The sequence below is a fragment of the Sander lucioperca genome, chromosome 12 (genome assembly GCF_008315115.2).
Source record: "Sander lucioperca isolate FBNREF2018 chromosome 12, SLUC_FBN_1.2, whole genome shotgun sequence".
Classification (NCBI taxonomy): Eukaryota; Metazoa; Chordata; class Actinopteri; order Perciformes; family Percidae; genus Sander; species Sander lucioperca.
The window spans coordinates 36,426,217-36,444,388 of NC_050184.1; the positions used below are offsets into that span (position 1 = coordinate 36,426,217).

The 18,172-nt window shown below is 39.4% G+C and overlaps 1 protein-coding gene across 4 annotated transcripts; it reads left to right on the plus strand.

The window, feature by feature from the left end:
- Window positions 1-754: 754 nt before the first annotated feature.
- On the plus strand, window positions 755-17,401 carry tead3a (TEA domain family member 3 a). 4 transcript variants are annotated; one of them, XM_031311398.2, is made up of 13 exons: window positions 755-1,013; window positions 5,488-5,730; window positions 10,607-10,671; window positions 10,896-10,958; window positions 12,285-12,296; window positions 12,703-12,813; window positions 12,913-12,956; window positions 13,069-13,130; window positions 13,220-13,353; window positions 13,448-13,618; window positions 15,132-15,272; window positions 15,387-15,539; window positions 15,766-17,401. In XM_031311398.2, the coding sequence occupies exons 2-13, from the start codon at window positions 5,724-5,726 to the stop codon at window positions 15,877-15,879; spliced, it is 1,077 nt and encodes a 358-aa protein (XP_031167258.1). In that variant the 5' UTR covers window positions 755-1,013; window positions 5,488-5,723; the 3' UTR covers window positions 15,880-17,401. The 4 variants fall into 4 exon arrangements, with proteins under 4 accessions (XP_031167258.1, XP_031167259.1, XP_031167260.1 ...); XM_031311399.2 differs by lacking the exon at window positions 10,896-10,958 and adding an exon at window positions 11,071-11,133; XM_031311397.2 differs by lacking the exon at window positions 755-1,013 and adding an exon at window positions 1,064-1,629.
- The last annotated feature ends 771 nt before the right edge of the window (window positions 17,402-18,172 follow it).

An 18,172-nucleotide genomic window follows, 5' to 3' on the forward strand; every position in this document is an offset into this window, starting at 1 on the left:
TCTCCTTTTACAATAGAATCACTGTTGCGTGTAAGCTGCATAAGCAGGGATTTTTCCTCTAATTACCCTCACCTTGTCAGTATCGGAGAGTAATACTGTAGGTGATGCAAATTATTAACCAGGGCTGACCCCAGCCTATTTGAGCCTATTATTTCCTATATTTTTAAGTTAACAGCACAGAGTAGTTGACACAGTGTAAGACTGGAGCTCTCGGGCACAATTGGTTAAGCAGCTGGTTTCCGCAACATTTTATTTTATTATTTGATTGTAGGGGTTCAAATGGTTCTTAACCTTTTTGTCTTATGACCCCTTAAAACAAAGCATACCCTACATAAAATTGGCTACATATCACAACATTAAGTAGCCTAATAATAACATCCAATATCATTAATTAACACTCTGAAAGGAGCGTTTCTGCATAATCTACTTGATAGCCTACCTTAGGTGCATTTTCTGAATAGGCTACTTCTGTAGGCCTACTATTACCTAGGCTAAGTAACATTTTCAATGCATAAGTTTAACTTCTAATAAAGTATTTTTAGAGTAGCCTAAAGGATCTGAATAGCCTACTTTTTCCTCCACTTAATTTCTGAGAGACTATCAGCGCAGGGTAGGCCTATACAGTAAAAGCTGGATATCATGGCATGTTCCAGGAGCAGAACTCACCATAAAGACACATCTAGCCTATATATATAAAGAACAAAGAATAAAGAACAATAAAATCAACACTACCACCATCGCCCTTTCTCTAGCTAGTCCACTCTGGTGTTATGGGAGGAGTCTGCGTTGGGACCCACAAAACTTTTGCGTGTGCGCGTGTTTCGACGCCACGCCTCTGTGCGTTTTTCTCCGATTTTATTTCAAACTCATACTTGGCATTCCGCCTTTTTCTGTCAAACACGATTGTTTTTACCGAGGATATACTTGCGATACATAAAGAAAAGTGCTTAGAAACAAAAGTATACGGGGAGGAGTGTGTGCCTGTAACAGCAGGGCAGGGAAGCCATTGTAAGGTGAGTGCGCTCTCAGATAGTTCTTTGTTGTGTGCTGCAACTTTCATGCTGCGGCAGCTGCTCTGCTTCGTGTGTGCTTGAAGTTTTGGGATATTTGACATATTTCGCATTTCCCGCTGCCGCGTTGCTGAATCAGAGCCTCTTGTGTTTAAAAAGGAGTTCCTCTTTTATTTTCCCAGCCTCCCGTTGCTATAATTGCAGTGACTTTGTAGTCGTCTCTCGGACTTACTTTGGAGTTTGTTTAGGTATTATTAGCCCGCAAGCTAACAAACTAGCATGCCCGCTCGAGTGTGTCATCAGTGGATTGTGTGTGAAATATCCACCGAAATGTAGAAAATAACACTTCCTCTTACACGTTAAAGTGTTTGCACGGTGTTTAAACAACTGCCAGGCCCAGTTAAATGTACGTTTTTTCACACTTTGGATCAAAGGCAGATTTTGCCAACTCACAGTTGGCTAAACGGCTTCCAACCGTTGAGTGTGATTTCGTTTTTTCCCTAACGCTACATGCTAACGTTAGCTGATTGGATTCATTTCTTGCTATTGTGAAAGTGTCACCAACATGTGAGACTGGTCTTACAGGTTCAACAGTAGTCAGAGGAGGAAAACCACCTTTGTAAGTCTCCAGCAGAACTATCCTGACTGAATTGAGCTCCATAAGTGATTATAGTCTAATAGAGTTGCTGTCTAAAACCTAAAGCACTGTTGTAGCTAGTAACGTTAGGTAGCTAAGTAGTAGTAGTCAGCTGAGGTGGCCATGTAAATCTGAAAGTACTGTGATGAGAGATCTAGCCTGGTGAATCAGAATCTGCTTTAATGGCTAGCTAAGTAAGTGTGAACACATACAGGGAATTTGACTAAAGCTTTTTGTTGCTCTCAAAGTAACGTTACTCAAACGTTACACAGAAATAGACATACGGGTAAAAACAAGGACAACCAAGCTGAACAAGGTAAACTTAAACATTTGACTACAATGAGCAGATATAAATTCAGCAAAAAGGTGTATACACATACATCCATACACATAAGTACATACACACATGTAAACAAACAGCTCTATGAGTATATGAGGACATCATAATGTCACTGTTCCAATTGGAGCAGAAGGCAGCCCATAATGTTCATGTGTTTTGTCGGTGTTTGCTGAGCTCATAGCTGTATTTAGCTCAATGGTCTACTGGATCCCCACTGCACTAAACATCTGACCTTTTTGGACACTGGGAGCTATATTGAAACTGGCAGGGCCGCATATGCATTCAGTGTATGTCCTAACTTTGCATCACCACTACTCTGGTAAATGACAAGCTCTGGCTGTGATGCTTCAGTTGTATGATTTCCCAAATCTTAGCAAAGTCTTGATATATAAACACACACACTTTAATAGGTACTCCTAAAATCAATACAATAAATATGCCACACATTCTACATTTATGAATATGATAATGTTCAGCATTGTTTTTACCACAATTAAGGTTGTATCTATTGTTGCACTAACACATTTATATTCAATTCTTTTTATTTTATTCCTATATAGCAGCGGTTCCCAAAGTTTTTAGCTTGTGATCCCCTGGAATTGAACTGTTGTAATGTAGGCCTATTCCTCAGCACAGGTCTTTAGTGTGGACACTTTGAGTAGTTAAGTGGGATGTTTCCATCTCATTGTTTCATTTGAAGGCATTTATAGGCTTGAATATGTGAAAGTATACCAGGATTTCACAAGAAAAAAGAGCAAAGATTTAACAAAAGTCAGAAAAGCATAATTTAATCATCTTGTGACCCCTCAGATTTACCCCCAGGTTGGGAACCTCTGTTGATGTTACTTATGTATAGGGTCAGTTATACCCCTGAAAGGTCTAACTCAAACTTTTATAATACCCCTTATAAGCAATTGTAATATAATTCAGAAAAGTAATGAAGTGTCCAGTTGGTAATACAATAATTAGTATGCTTTTTGAGCTGTTAAAAAGGCTCCAGCACCTCAAACAGAAAAAATAAGGTTTAATCAGATCTGACTTCTCACACAGGAAAACTTTCAGGCTCTTTCTTAACCATCTCACCAGGGCCTGTCTGATCGTTACGGCTACAGCACAGTCCCGTCAGCAGTGATTGAAACTGGGAAGGCCCTGGCAGTGCAGAGTGTGTCCAATAAGCCCACCACAGCAGGGGAAGCTCTTGCTACCACACTGATCCTCTGTGGTTATCCGTGGCAGGGACCATGTTAGCCGCACTCTGGAAAACATTACACACCAGGCAGCATTCATGTTGCATATGTGTGCCTGTGTTTGGAGCATCCTCAACAATACCAAAAGAATGTGTAATTTCCTCATGTGGCCTAAAGTTGCAGGCTTCAGGGAAGTTTATATGGCTCAAGTGCTGCCTTTAAACCTACATTGTGTAATTTTTTTGAGTTGATTCTTAGCAAAAAAAAAAACCTTTGTTCTTTCACAAATATGTACTCATTCATGTGTAATTACTTCCACCAACTAATCAAAGTATTCTCATAAGCGTAGAATCATTCAGAATACATACGAGCGACTCGCTCGAATGACGGCAGCCATGTAGCGCCTCCATCTTTAAAATACATTAGCCAAAGAGGGACATACCTCAGTATTTCGCCCTCTTACACCTATTGACGCCGTGACGAATGCAAGGGGGGGATTACTCGCCAGGGAAGCGAAAAAGAGAATTAAAATGACAACGCGACAGGCAAAGCAACAAGACCAAAGTTAATATTGGAGTGGCTAGAACAGCTGCGTGTAAACGATGGAGAGAGCTAATTTCGGGTTCGGCCACCGTAGGAGGAAGGGCTAGAAAGTAATATTCAGTTGGTTGTTATATACAATTTCACCATTAGATGGGAGAAATTCTTACACAATGTAGCTTTAAAGTAGTTTCTCCATGGCGGTTAGATAAAGGAAAATTACTATCGGGTCTTGCCATCACTAACTGGTGTAACCATAATAGCTCGACCAACTGGTAGTGTCTTCATTGATCTTGGCCACTGTCTTTTGTAAATGATTAATGTTTAGCCATTTTACTTGTTGGGTCTTTAACCCTGAATGCCAGAGCTATTAATACACCCTGTGCCAATGGAGGCTGTAAACAACTTCAGATGAATCTGATCTCGCTCCTGGTGAAGTGTGGAGACATTTGAAGTCCAAGAAATCTGTCCGCCAGTTAATCCTGGTCCTGTCCAGCCATCACAATGTGTTTGATGTAAATTAGCAAAACAAAGTGTGGGACCACACTTTTGTTTTCCTTCACCTGCCTGTCAATGGGCCCCATTCATAAAACTCACAGGTTTGATTTAGATTTTTGTGAGCATGTACAAATTAAGAACTTCAGTGGGATTCAATTATTCTCTTGTTCATGAATAATTTGGTCAGCCCCACTAAAAGTGATAATAGTCCCTCTTCAACATAATGTCCATGAAATGAAAAAAAGAAAAGTTAAATTTGTTTAATTGTATTTAATTTTCATTATCCAATTAATCTGTTATTTTCTCAATTCATTGTTTGATCCATAAAACAAAACCAAAACAACATGTGAGAAGAGACTTATGACGTATGCTACTTATAAAATGCTTGAAACTGCCATTTAATTTAAGATCAAGGTATTTTCATGTGGATAACAAAAACTTTTTTTAAGAAACAAAATAGATATTCAGCCTACTATTGTTTGGGCTGCAGTATATGCTAATGAGTTATTCCAGCTCTTTGGTGGGCTAAAGATACAGAAAATTAAATTTTTGTAACCACAAAAATGCATTTGGTTTATTATTACTTGTACACAGACTATACACTTTAGGGATTGTATATAATAGATGATTTAAAGCTGCACTGTGTTTTCAAAACATCCAGGAGACAGCTGCATTGATTTCTTTAAACCTTGCTGATTGCGATGCCTTTTTGTCTAAATTCATCAGCTATCAAAACAAATACTGCTCTCACATTGAGCAAGATATTTTGGTCTAATGCTTTTTTAATGTGGAAAAAACCCATCTTGAAACCTGGATTCAGGGCAAGCACAGAAATAGTTATCCTACTAAAGATAGTGTTACATTTAACAAACTAAGCAGCCAGTCAGGGTTGTATTAGAACGAAATAACAGTCTGACTCTATAGTTCTAGGACTCGGCTTTTTGTCATACGTCATGGATGTAGCCGTCACGTGCACATATAAGACCCTTTTTACAGGGTTCTTGTTTCAAAAAGAGTCAACTGGAAACAATAAAACGTCAGTTTTAGTCAAATTAATACGTTTTTAACTTATTCATAGAGCTAAAGCTTAATTAGGCAAACTACATCTAAAATCTGCCAGCTAGGCCACGTTGTCATTTCAGCTGTCAAAATCCAACGGTCACAGGCTAAATGAGAAGGCTGCTTTTGTCTAGAAGAACCGAAAGTTTGACAGGCGTAGCAACAGTCTCTGAGAGGATGTGAAATCATCGAAATGCCTTGTCCTGTGTGTTCTAGGTGTGTTGTGGCCAGGAGCCGTCATCATTGCTTCGGAGTGGAGTTGCCGTAGCAGCCCTGACGGGGCGCAGGAGGAGGGTGGCGATGGGGAAGGAGCGGGAGACGGGCCTGACCGTGGATTGGACGGCGACCCTGAGGGAGTGTGGAGTCCAGACATTGAGCAGAGCTTTCATGAAGCTCTGGCCATCTACCCTCCCTGCGGCAGGAGGAAGATCATACTTTCAGACGAGGGGAAGATGTATGGTAAGGACCAGGAAATTTCTGTCCTAATTGCCATCTGATCCACCTTTTGTTTATAGTGATGTCTGGCTGACTTTTAAATCATTTTTATATATATATATATATATATATATATATATATATATATATATATATATATATATATATATATATATATATATATATATATATATATATATATATATATATATATAATCAGCAGTGTCATTAGGGAATGAGACATGCAATGTTATCTACAGAATGTGAAGCCACTTGTATACAAAACATTGTTTACACGCGAGTACAGCATATTTTAAATTTGGAAGTAGAACTGCCATGTAATGGATGATTGAAATTGAGATTTTTCTTTTAATTCTAAATAATTGATTTGGATAACTATTTTTTACTTGTTTAAACTTTTAGAGTCCCTGTCCAAGCTGTACAGTGACACTGATTAGTAAACATAACCATTAAGTATAATGGCCAAAATTACCCACACACACACCTAATCAGCCTTAACTTTTACAGAATGAAATAAAACTGAAACTTTATTCCTGATATGGTTTGGCTTTCCAAGGAAGCGCTGCAAAGGCCAGTAGTGATCGACTGTGAACGCTTTGGAACCCAGAGGGTTATTGAGCATTCTTGTAAATACCTCTTAAGGCCCTGACACACCAACCCGATTATCGGCCGTCGGACAGTCTGGCGAGGTCGGTGACTCGAGTCTGTTTGGTGTGTCCAATGCCGTTGTCAGTCGGAGGACCCGTCGGCTTTAATTTGGGCCGATTTGACTTGTTGAATCGGCCAGTGGGCAGTCGGATTCAATGACCAATCTGATTGGTCGAGTGCTAGCCCTTCACTAGCGAATCAGTGCACTTATGTTAAAACACTTATCGGAAATGACGAGCAGGATGAGCGTGACGAACGCCTCTCAAAATCTGACGAAAATCTTTTAAACTGACCTTTGTCGATCTGAAATGAAGACAGATTCAGCAACTGCATGGCCTATTTCTCGCTTAAAATGTTTTCAGAAACACGTTTCGGTGAACTATTTTCGTAAAATACGAGATTGTATTCCCAACGAGCCGCCATTATGGTCGGCTTTGAAATTTGGGAGCAGCCAGACCCACGTGACGCGTTCGCCGTTTCCGGTTTTCATTTTTTTTGGCCGACAATACAGGTTAGCACCGCCTGCTGTAATGGAGACGTATTACGTCTTGCGCACGCGCAGAAGGTACGCTAGGGTCGGCGTCGCTTCGGTGTGTTCATGGCCAATTCTGGTTGGTTTAACTGAAAAGTGAACGCCTCGAAACAGCTGAGCAGTTTTAGGAAGAGAGAGAGGTGGATGAAGTTTAGAAGTCTTCCTGAAAGAATTTACGCTGAGCTTCATTAACTTTGAGGTCAAAGGGCATCCAGCACTGACAGGGTCAAAGGTTAGAGCAGGTTGAAATTTCAGGTCAGGTTAGAGTTAACATATGTACAGTAGAAGTTGCTTTAAGACTGTTTGGTATTGGTCTACAGTATGGGTGTTTGTTTTTATTAGTATCTGTTTAGGACGCTGTCTGCGAGTAGAGCTCAGATGTATTTTGACCGTTTCTTCCTTTCCTACCTTATTGAAGGCCTTGGCGAGCACCCAACATTCCTAGCATTTTTGTCTTCTTTTTTTTTTTTTTGGCTGAGGGTTAGCATTCCCGCCTGGAGCAGCCTGTGTCATGCATTTGTGTGAGTGTGTGCTGTGAGGGGAAACAAGATATGTGATACCATGCGACAGAAAGGGTTGTTCCAACGTTGCAGCATTTTGTCCTTTTGTGGAAGTGTGGGCTCGCTGTGTTGACCACCCCCACTTCCTTTTGAATAAACAAGGATAGTCCCACTAGTACACACATTCACACATTGGAAAGCTACACTGACACTGAACATAATCCCCACGCTCACATTACCCCACTTGTCTCTCTCAACTGCCTTTTAATACAATCCTGTGAGAAACTTTGAAAATCCCCTTTTGTTTTAAAATGTTTGCATAATTGGTTGTCATTTGTGAAATTCTATAACTAAATACAAGAAATCTCAGTTTATTTAAAAAATAAATTAAAAAAACAGGATGAAGAAAGGAAACTACTTCACTTCCTTTATGGTTTAATATTTTCTAAGAATTTTAGTCTGCTTCACCACCCATATCATACTCTATGATCCTATTTCCTTCAATTATTCCCATCCTACATCATAAAAGCGGTCAAGGGGGACTCCAAAGCATAGCTATTTTTTAATTACTGCATGCTATAAATGTATTCATTTTGTATGTGTCCACTGGTAGTGTGACTGCTTTTTTGTCATTTTATGTTACTCTGTCCTAAAATGGGCAGATTACCAGTGTGTCTTTTACAGTCAAGTTCTTTTCAAACACAAAGTCAACTGGTAAAGAGTATTTATGAATTACAGTTCATGTCTGAAAGTATCTTAAGTGGATACATATGGATATTACGCTAAAGCAGTCAGAACCATCATTCAAAATATCAGTTTTACCTCAATGCATGCGACTATGTACCTCCTCTGTAACTACCGTGATGTCACCCTGGATTATGGTGTCACGCATGTATTCCCAGGAGACAGATCACTTGCTCTTGCACTCAAAGGCTAATGAGGATATTTAAGTATCATGTTGGTGGTGTTCTTCATGTTGTGTCCACCTTTTTTAAATAGCATAATATGTATTGGAGACTATTTATCAGACTAAGGACTGTTAAGAGAGCCAATTTGGGAGTAAAAAGGTTCTACCCTAAATGTGAAGAATACGACACATTTATCAAGCAATGCACGGCTACTTGCAGCAAAGAGTGATATCTGCCATTGTGTTAATACTTTTATTTTATCCTTTTACCATTTTACTTAGTTAAAAATATTTAAGTGAAATCCTTAATGTCTTCACCAGCAGTCAAAAGAGTGAAATGGACGACAGCCTAATTTATTTTTTTATAATATTTAAATATACAAATGGGGATAATAACTGGACTTTGGTTGTCATTCTGAATTATTCATATGGCTTTAGCTAAAATATTCGATCGATGATAAATAGTTTCTTTTATTTTTAAGTTTGTGAAAGGAGTAAAGATTCACTCAAGTCCAAATTTGACTTCTAGCAGTTTGATAAATACAGGCCCTGGTTAATAAAGCCCAAGGCTTACTAAATCAAATCAGTTTTAAGATGTGGTTGAATTGCTTTGGTGCAGGTGCCCATTAACAGATGGGACTAACTCAAGTCGGGTCAGAGACAGACTCATTCAGATTGACAAATACATATTTGGCAGTGCCTCTTCACATCCTGCTGTGAGAGGGTCATACTACACTGGTCCAAAGTAAAAATGTGCTTGATATTTTCAAGATGCGTTGCAGATTGTGTAATTTTGTAATTCATTTCCTGCTATTTTTAATTGTGTAACCCTATTGAAATAATGACCGAATTAGTTAAATATAAGTTTTTTTTGTTCTGTTTCTCTCTATCTTTCTTTTTTGATTTAAAAAAAAAAAAAAAAAAATTCTTGATTTTATGTGGCAGATGAGGGGAGAAACGGAGAGATACATCTCCATGAAGTTGAATGATTTTGAACAAGCATAGTTACTTGCAAATGAACTTCATCTTGCAATGTATTACCACGTTTCCCAAATGATCTTCCAATGTGCCTTGTGTCAAGGTGTAAATTACACACATTAAAACAAATGGGACATGAGTTGACTTGGCCTTATGGTAGTGGTAGGCTGCAGGAAAGTGCATGTGTCCTGTTTTGGAAATCCGAGCAGGCTGCTGGGTCTGACTCAGACCCATCTGTTGAATTTGGGGAATTCTGTGTTCTGGTAAATCCACAGAGCTGATGTGACTCAGCCTGTTGTGATCTAAGTCCCTACAGCATCGCACCCTTTCCCAGAAAGAAGGGTGGTAATGTTGACGATGTTAGTGTATGTGTGATTAAATGATTAAAGCTCTGGAATCAGTCTGTAAGGCATTATTTGGTCACCTTTATCCTTAGCCTCTCTCTAATTCTGACATCTGCAGCAGGGTGAATAATGCGCACAAGTTAGGATCAGAGGCCAGCAGATCATCAGGTGTGGGTTGGAGCTGGGGGAGGCAGAGAAAGAAAGAGCTGACCATGCAGTCTGTAGTGACCACGTCTGTTAATTACATGATGATCTCTCCTCCCTCCATTCCCACCACTTCCATCTGCTTTGGAGCTCTGCCATTGAGCACGCAGATCTGACTCTAAATTAACACACGCTGTCCTTAATGAGAATATCATACAGCTACAGAAATCCAAAGCTTGACAGACTCACTATCTCACACTGAGTGCAGTCACATTGAACTTTCATATTATGCTGGCTTCTTTTCAAACTGGATGGAAAAAGTGTCCATGTCGGTCTTCATCTTCTTTTGCGTCATACCAAAGATTGAGTTCAGTACAACCTAAACTTACATTTGACCAGTTCAAATCCTTAATGTCACTGTGACCCAGAGACTGAAAAACATGAAGGACTCATGGTCTTACCAGGTGTGTTCAGGTTATACTTAAGAAGATGAATGCCGTCAGATACAAACTCAAACAAAGACTTCATGGTTTATACTGTGTTGCAGTAGACTTGGGATCAAGTGCTGTGTTAGAGCACTCACTCCGGTCATCATTGCCTTGACTTTCTGGTCAAATTTGAGTAGCAGCCATGTTTTTTTCTACGGTGATCTTTAGGAAAACGTTAAACCCCTATCAACTCACCCAAAGTACAGCATATTTTGTATATCAGCAGGCAGAACATGTTTCTGTGTGTATAATAAAAATGTACACTTTATTAATCCCGCAAGGGAAATTACAATTTACATACACCTTTCTGATTTTATCTGTTACTTTCTCAATTTTAGGTCGAAATGAACTGATAGCTCGCTATATCAAGCTACGAACGGGGAAGACGCGCACACGCAAACAGGTATGCACAGATGTTATTGAAGACTACAAAATGTACGTGTTTTATGTAGTATGATTTGCAGCTTACATGTCTCTTTGTGTTTTTTATTTTTATATTGTTGTTATTGACCCATTGACCTTGTAAAATTGATTATTAATGAACCATGGTTATTTAAAACTGCAAATCATCCTGTGAATGTGTGTTTTTTTTTTTTTTTTTTCATGGGGGTAACCCTGGCTTCTTAGGTGTCTAGTCACATTCAGGTTCTGGCACGTAAGAGGGTACGAGAATACCAGACCAGCATCAAGGTGGGTGCCCACTGAATCAACTCTCCCTTCCCTCTGTAGTCACATCCCCTCTTCTTTTCCTTTCCTTTCCTTTTTCCTCCCTTCCTCTGTCCTTCGTCCTGTCTTTCGTCAGGTCTCTAGTCACCTGCAAGTCTTGGCCAAGAGAAAGTCTCGTGAGATTCAGTCTAAGCTCAAGGTACACACACTCACTGACTCTAACATGCTAGCTGCTTCGCTCTGCATGTGGCCCAAATCCAACCTAACATAAAACCACCATAGAGGTCTTTGTCAGAGCTTATGGCAGATTTATGCTTCTCTTACTGTACGTACGAGCGGAGGCAGAATTTAAATGAAAAAGCATGACATATCCATTTAGTGTTGTGGTGATGCCAGGATTCTTACTAAGGCGGGACCACTGGAACACTTTGATGGAGAAGTATAAATACAGTTTACAAATAGTTGCATGATTTGTAATACCATCATTAGGGCACTGAGATAGTGTTAGTTGTTGGCTGTGGGAACGTGGCGTGGCAGGCTCAAGCTTTGAAAATATGAGTTTTGCAAACATTGCTTACTGTCTGCATTTCATGTTGTCTGGTGTTGCTCTGCAAAAGCCAGATTGTTTTTTTTAATGTATCAGTGTATCATAATATGTGGGACAGAGGTTTTTGTGATGCATGGCAGTAATGTTGATCTGTTTATTTAGTTCAAGAGGCTTGTGGCTGTGGACAGATAATTTCATTAGATTCAGTAGCTGGCTCAGTTGACCTAAGCATGTGCATGGCTGTAGTAATGTACATAAATGCTTTCTTGCATACACACAGACATGCAAGAAGTTTTTTTTTAATGTGCCCCTCATCAGTGTGCACATATGACAAATTTCAGTTTTCTCTTTGAAATCATTTCTGATCTCAATATTCTCACTCTAAGGCACTCCCCTCAGTCCTTTTATATCTTTTCTGTTTTCATGTGGTTTTACCATGCACTGTAATAAAGGTTCTTTGTGACATAATTTTGCACCAAAAGCATTCAACTTGCTGCACTCCAATACACATTTGGAGAACTTGATTTCCAGGCCGTTATATTTCTTGGTATAAACGGCAGCACTCGGCTTTAAGATCGCACAGATTAATAGGATGTACTGTAGCTTGTCCTGTCAATGTAAGATAACTTCTTTTGAGCTAAGTGTGAGTGTGTTTGCCAAGGTAGATTATGGGTGTAGTCATTTCAAAGAGTTATATGTACTGAGGAAGGTGTTTTCCCTGTTGTCTTAATAGTGAATCTGTGACCTGCTGTTGTATGTACTGAAGTTAATAATTAATTAATAACGTGTCTTCTTTGCTATAGGCCATGAACTTGGTAAGTTTTGATTATACAACTACAATCTTTTGCTTCAGGCTTTTTGCTTTGTGGTTGGCATCACATAACTGCTAGTCTACAATGCAGTTATATTGCCAGACTCAAAAATCCTGCTCATTACTCTTTGTTTTTAGTGGCTTTAGTTAAATGCTGGTGATAGCTTCAGTCAGCTCTCCTAGCCTGCTAGCTTGGTGCTCCTCCTGCTTTGGCATCCCCCTATGTCTGCTTTGCACTCTGTCCTGTCTTCCCTCATAGTAACTGCATCATGCTGAATTACTGTATAATATGTTGGCTGGCTTGCTGTCTGAACTAGCCTTGAAGGTTGGCTGACTTTGGAACCTACATTTTACTGGATTTTACAAGATGGAGCGTTGTCATTATGTATTACTTTTTCTTTCTCATTCAGGACCAGGTATCCAAAGACAAGGCACTGCAGACAGTAGCCAACCTCTCATCAGCTCAGATTGTGTCTGCTAGTGTAATGAAACCCCAGACTCAGTTCCCTCCACCAGTCAGAGTGAGACACACACACACACACACACACACCTGTTTTTTCCTGCCTTCTGGGTAAAAGTCTGAGTAATACTGTCTGTTTCCCTTCTTTCTCTTTGTTTAGTTTTGGCCCGGTCCTATGCCTGGACAGCCTGGACATTCTCAGGAGTAAGTATCACTGGCAGATTATTTTGTTTTGTTTGTTTAAAATTGGAGAAAGTGTTATGCTTAAGCTGGTACAGTTGCTCAGTTTTAGGTTCCAACTCTTCCTTTTTTGCAGCATCAAGCCCTTTGCACAGCCCCCATACACTACACTACCAGCCCCTGTCCCTGCACCTATCAGTAAGTGGGATCACAAACTCATGGATTAGGGTAATTAGAAATGATTATTGGTATGTTAATTTTGTTTTCCTGGTTTAAATGTTTGACAGGCTACGATCCCCTGCCTCCACCTCGCCCTGCAGCTATAGCAGCTCCTGTATGGCAAGACAGAGCCATTGCTTCAGCAAAACTACGGCTACTGGAGTACTCTGCTTTTATGGAGATCCAAAGGGACAGGGAAACGGTACAGACAATAAGTAATTTATAATATACAATACAATATCATTTTTTGCCAAAACCAAGTCTTTTTCTCATCACCTCTTCTTCATTCCCTACAGTATAAGCATCTTTTCGTACTCATTGGCCCATCAAACCCGGGCTACAATGATCCCGTATTGGAGTCCATAGATGTGAGGCAGATTTACGACAAGTTCTCTGAGAAGAAAGGAGGCCTGAAGGAGCTGTATGAAAAAGGGCCGCACAACGCATTCTTCCTCGTCAAGTTCTGGGTCAGTACTAAAAAACAATGTTTTCTTTGATTTGATTTTTTTTTAATGACTGAGAATTTTGAGAGGCGTGCTGCAAGAAGTAAGTTGGTGAATTTCAGTCATTGCATTAGATACGTAGTTGGTTTAAGTTGGTGCTATACATTTCACAACAGTTTTAAAGCTGAGGTTATAACCGGCTACACCACAAGAGGGAAGCAATGTCAATGTGATGCTGGAGCAGGGTTTTACACAGGAAGTGACTTCTTCATTGGTACTTGCTTTCTTAAACAGTATTTAACTTAAAGGTGCCTTTACATTCAGGCAAAACGAATGTTGAATATTTTTCCCTCCTGACCCAGATACATGCAAGAATACACACATAATGTGGCTGGGTTGGCTCAGTGGGTAGAGCAGGTGCACATATACTTGAGGTTTATGCCTCGACGCAGACGTCCAGGGTGCTGTCCTGTCAAAATAAAGGCGGAAAAGCCCAAAAAAGAATACACGCATACAGAGCTGTATAGTGACGAAGTAGAACTACTTCACTACTGTACTTAAGTACTAAAAAGCTGTATCTGTACTCTACTGCAGTATTATTTTTTCTCCTACTTCCACTTTTACTTGAGTGCATATTTTTGATAAGTTTAATACTTTTACTCCGATACATTTTTTTATGTGCTGCATTGTTTCTTGTTACTGTTGTGAATTCCTCACGCTACGGAGACTCTGTAGGTACAGTGTGTGTAGTTACGGCTACGTTAGCTACGTACGCTAATAACGTAAGTTGTTTCTTTTCATTACGGTTGCCCGTTCAGAAGTCAGAGACGATGTAAGTTTGTACTCTTTCTGTTTAGCTATTGTTGCAGCAGATTAAGCTGTTCCTGAGTTGTTTCAGTCTGCAATGAGTACTGAATGTTTTCACCCTGTGATGTGAAGCTGCTAGTTTATCTGTGTTTTGCTAGCTTGCTAACTTTCCACTACATCACACATTTTATTTCAGTATTTGTTAATAAGTGATTAATAACCCACTGTTGTATCAGATAATAGTAGTTATAACAGCTGTGCCATTAATGTACCTTTATGGGCTTATTTCAGAAACTTCCTTCATATATCCAGCAATGTACAGCTTGTGTCTGCCTGTAATGCACCATCTTACTACCAAGTAAAAGTTGAACTCCAAAAATATGATATTCAAAATTTGAATGCTTTCTTTAATAACTACATAACACAATACTTGTACTTTTACTTTTAGTACTTGAGTAGTAAATTTTTAAAATAAACTACTTGCAATACTTAAGTACAAAAAATGCTGAATACTTTAGTACTTCCACTTAAGTGTGGTGCTTAAAGAGCACTTCAACTTCTACTCAAGTCACTTTTTTGATAGAGCACTTGTACTTTTACTCAAGTATGGGTCTCTAGTACTTTATACACCTCTGCACGCATAAGAGATGGGTGTATCTTGTCTTTGGCTTCCTCTTATTTTCTCTCTTTTGACACTCACGATTAGTCTATCTTTTTGTGCTGGTTTCAGGCGGACCTGAGCAGTGACATTGAGGAGGGCTCTGGTGTGTTCTACGGTGTGAGCAGCCAGTACAGTGGAACAGAAAACATCACAATCAGTGTCTCAACTAAGGTCTGCTCCTTTGGCAAACAGGTGGTTGAGAAGGTTGAGGTGAGAAGATGAATCCCTTCTCTCTTTTTTTGTGTGCGCATAAAGGATTTCATATTACCAACCATATTAAGGTGGTTTAATTGTGATGTGTATGTGCGGATTCCTCCCATTCAGACAGAATATGCACACATGGAAGGGGGAAAGTATGTGTTCCGCATCCATCGTTCGCCCATGTGTGAATATATGATCAACTTCATCCACAAGCTCAAACTCCTGCCAGAGAAATACATGATGAACAGTGTACTGGAGAACTTCACTATCCTACAGGTCTGTGTGTGTGTGTGTGTGTGTGTGTGTGTGTGTGTGTGTGTGTGTGTGTGTGTCTGTGTCTGTGTCTGTGTCTGTGTCTGTGTCTGTGTCTGTGTCTGTGTGTCTGTGTGTCTGTGTCTGTGTCTGTGTCTGTGTCTGTGTCTGTGTCTGTGTGTGTGTGTGTGTGTGTGTGTGTGTGTGTTAAATCCTGACCTCCACAATGTTTTCCTCTTTCTCTTGCTAGGTGGTGTCCAACAGAGAAACCCAGGAGACTCTGCTGTGCATTGCCTTTGTGTTTGAAGTGTCCACTAGTGAACATGGAGCACAGTACCATGTTTATCGACTAGTTAACGACTAGCAGCACGTTGCGTGCATGCAGAGACTCTTCAGACTTTTTGATACATACAGCATAAACACTATTTTCAGCTCCAACACACAGAATCCCCACTTTTCTACTCTAAACACACACTTGTTTTAACAGACAAACAGTCACACTATAGTCACACTTGTTTCTTTTAATGTGTATGCGTTTTCATTGCTGCAAACTATGCCCACATTTCTTGACAACAGCCCATGACTTAAACACTAAAGTAATGTTAATTTTTGTAGATTTCGACCAAAACGTGGCGTAATTATCAGAAAGTGTTGTGATGTTATTATTCAGTCACATAAACGTCAAAATATCACAGTTGACACAATGATGATAACTTCTACAGTTTGTAGTATCTCTGTAAGGTAGGAACTGAATGAGCCTGTAATGGTGTATCCTCTATCACTGCTTAGTGTGGAACCACAATCTCCACGTTTTAATCAAACTTTTTAGGATCATATGACAGGAAGTATGAGCGTGCCTCTTCCCAGAATACAATGCACTACACGTAAAGACGTAAAAGTCGTATTTATATTTTAAACACATTGTCAAAGTGTAAAGAGAGCCATCTTTTTACAGTAGGTGTATTTGCTGTTTGAAGGTTTCCAGTGAAGCAGCGTGTGGAGGGGGAAGATCTTTTGAGCAGATGTCAAGGAGGAAGTTTGGCTCACTTGTCTTTGAAAACATAATAGTTAACAACCCGTTTTAGATTCAGTTTACACTTTGGTGTCAGCAGCATTTTGAATGAAATAATTAATTTTTACTGTTCATTTACACAATACTGTTTTTACTCTGACTGCGTGGGCTCGCTGCAGTATTTCTACCTCCACGTGAGTTGGGAAAAGAATGTTCTTTGGTTCATAAAGCCTTAACCTGAAGAGCACTGATGTATAGGACATGTACACTACATTTGTAATGGTACTGTTTATAAGCCAAAACAAGCTAATAAGTTTTTGTAAAGATGAACTATCTTTTTTTTTTTTGTATTTTACCAGCACAGCTAGAAGTGTTACTCTAAACATCAACAAATGATGGGTGTTTTGGTTGTATCTTTTTTGATGTATGCAAAATGATGTATGGTACAGACCACACTAAGGTCACCTACAGTGCACTGGGTAGATTTGTGTCTGATAACACTAACAAATTATCCAGCGTACACTTGCTTTTATTTCTTATGTTCTATGTAATGTTTTTGGTTTCTGGTACACGTTGCTACCAGCATTTTTTATAGTACATGTTATTTGACTCTATTATGCCCTTTCATGGCAGGATTATCTTTAACCATGTGGAAGGTGACAATGATTTGTCTTGATTGTGAAAGTAAACGCCAACTGGTTCAATTTTAAATAACCATATTCACTGTGTGGTCAGCCACAGTTCTTATTCTTTTATTTTTCCCATCAGTGTCTGGTTGGCTGTGCCTCATCACTCCTTTGGTCAAGTCTGCTCAGTGAATTATATCTGTGCCTTTATGCTGTACCAATAAAATCACATGGTGTTTGCAGAATCATGTAGCTTTTGTAGTCTTCATAGTAACAAATCATCCTTTTATAACATCTAAATATATTTTACATGTTTAATACTGTCAAGTAATAAAAGTTGGCATGGAATGATTGGTAATGTTCTATAATAAGACATGATGTAACTTTTATTTAGGCAAAGCTTTTGTAACCGGTTCAGTGTTAGTACAAGTAATAACACCTGATTCAATTTCTTTATTTGTTAAAGGGATTATGTAGGATTTTCTTCAAAATAAGTTACTGGAAAAAGTGTTTTCCCCTCTATACAGAAACTTGAATATTGTTTAGACACCACTGTCGAACGTTTTCAGCAATATCCAGTCCTAGTCCTGATGGGCCCTTTCCAAAGAAGACATTTTGACATGTCCTAGTAGAAAAAGCGCAGGTGTAAATGAGAAAATGAATGATGACTGGCGTCCATTCAGTTGCTTCAGTTTCCAAGTCCTAACCTGTTATTTTTGTATAATGACTACGACCATAGACTGTATAGCTACTATTGTATATAACTGACTCACTTTCAGTATTAGTAATTGAGACTCCAGCGGTCATATATTCTAATGTTATAGCCATGAGACAGTTTGAATCACTTTTGTCATCTCAGATTATTTACTCTCACTATCGAACACTCAAAAGTTTCACGCCACATAGGTTGCAATTCTCATTGTGCCCACTAGATGGGGATGTCACCCCAATGAGTGTTCAGAGGGTGAAGAGTCTGGAGCAGGCACTGACAAACTGCTCAGCATTTCCACTGATTTTGT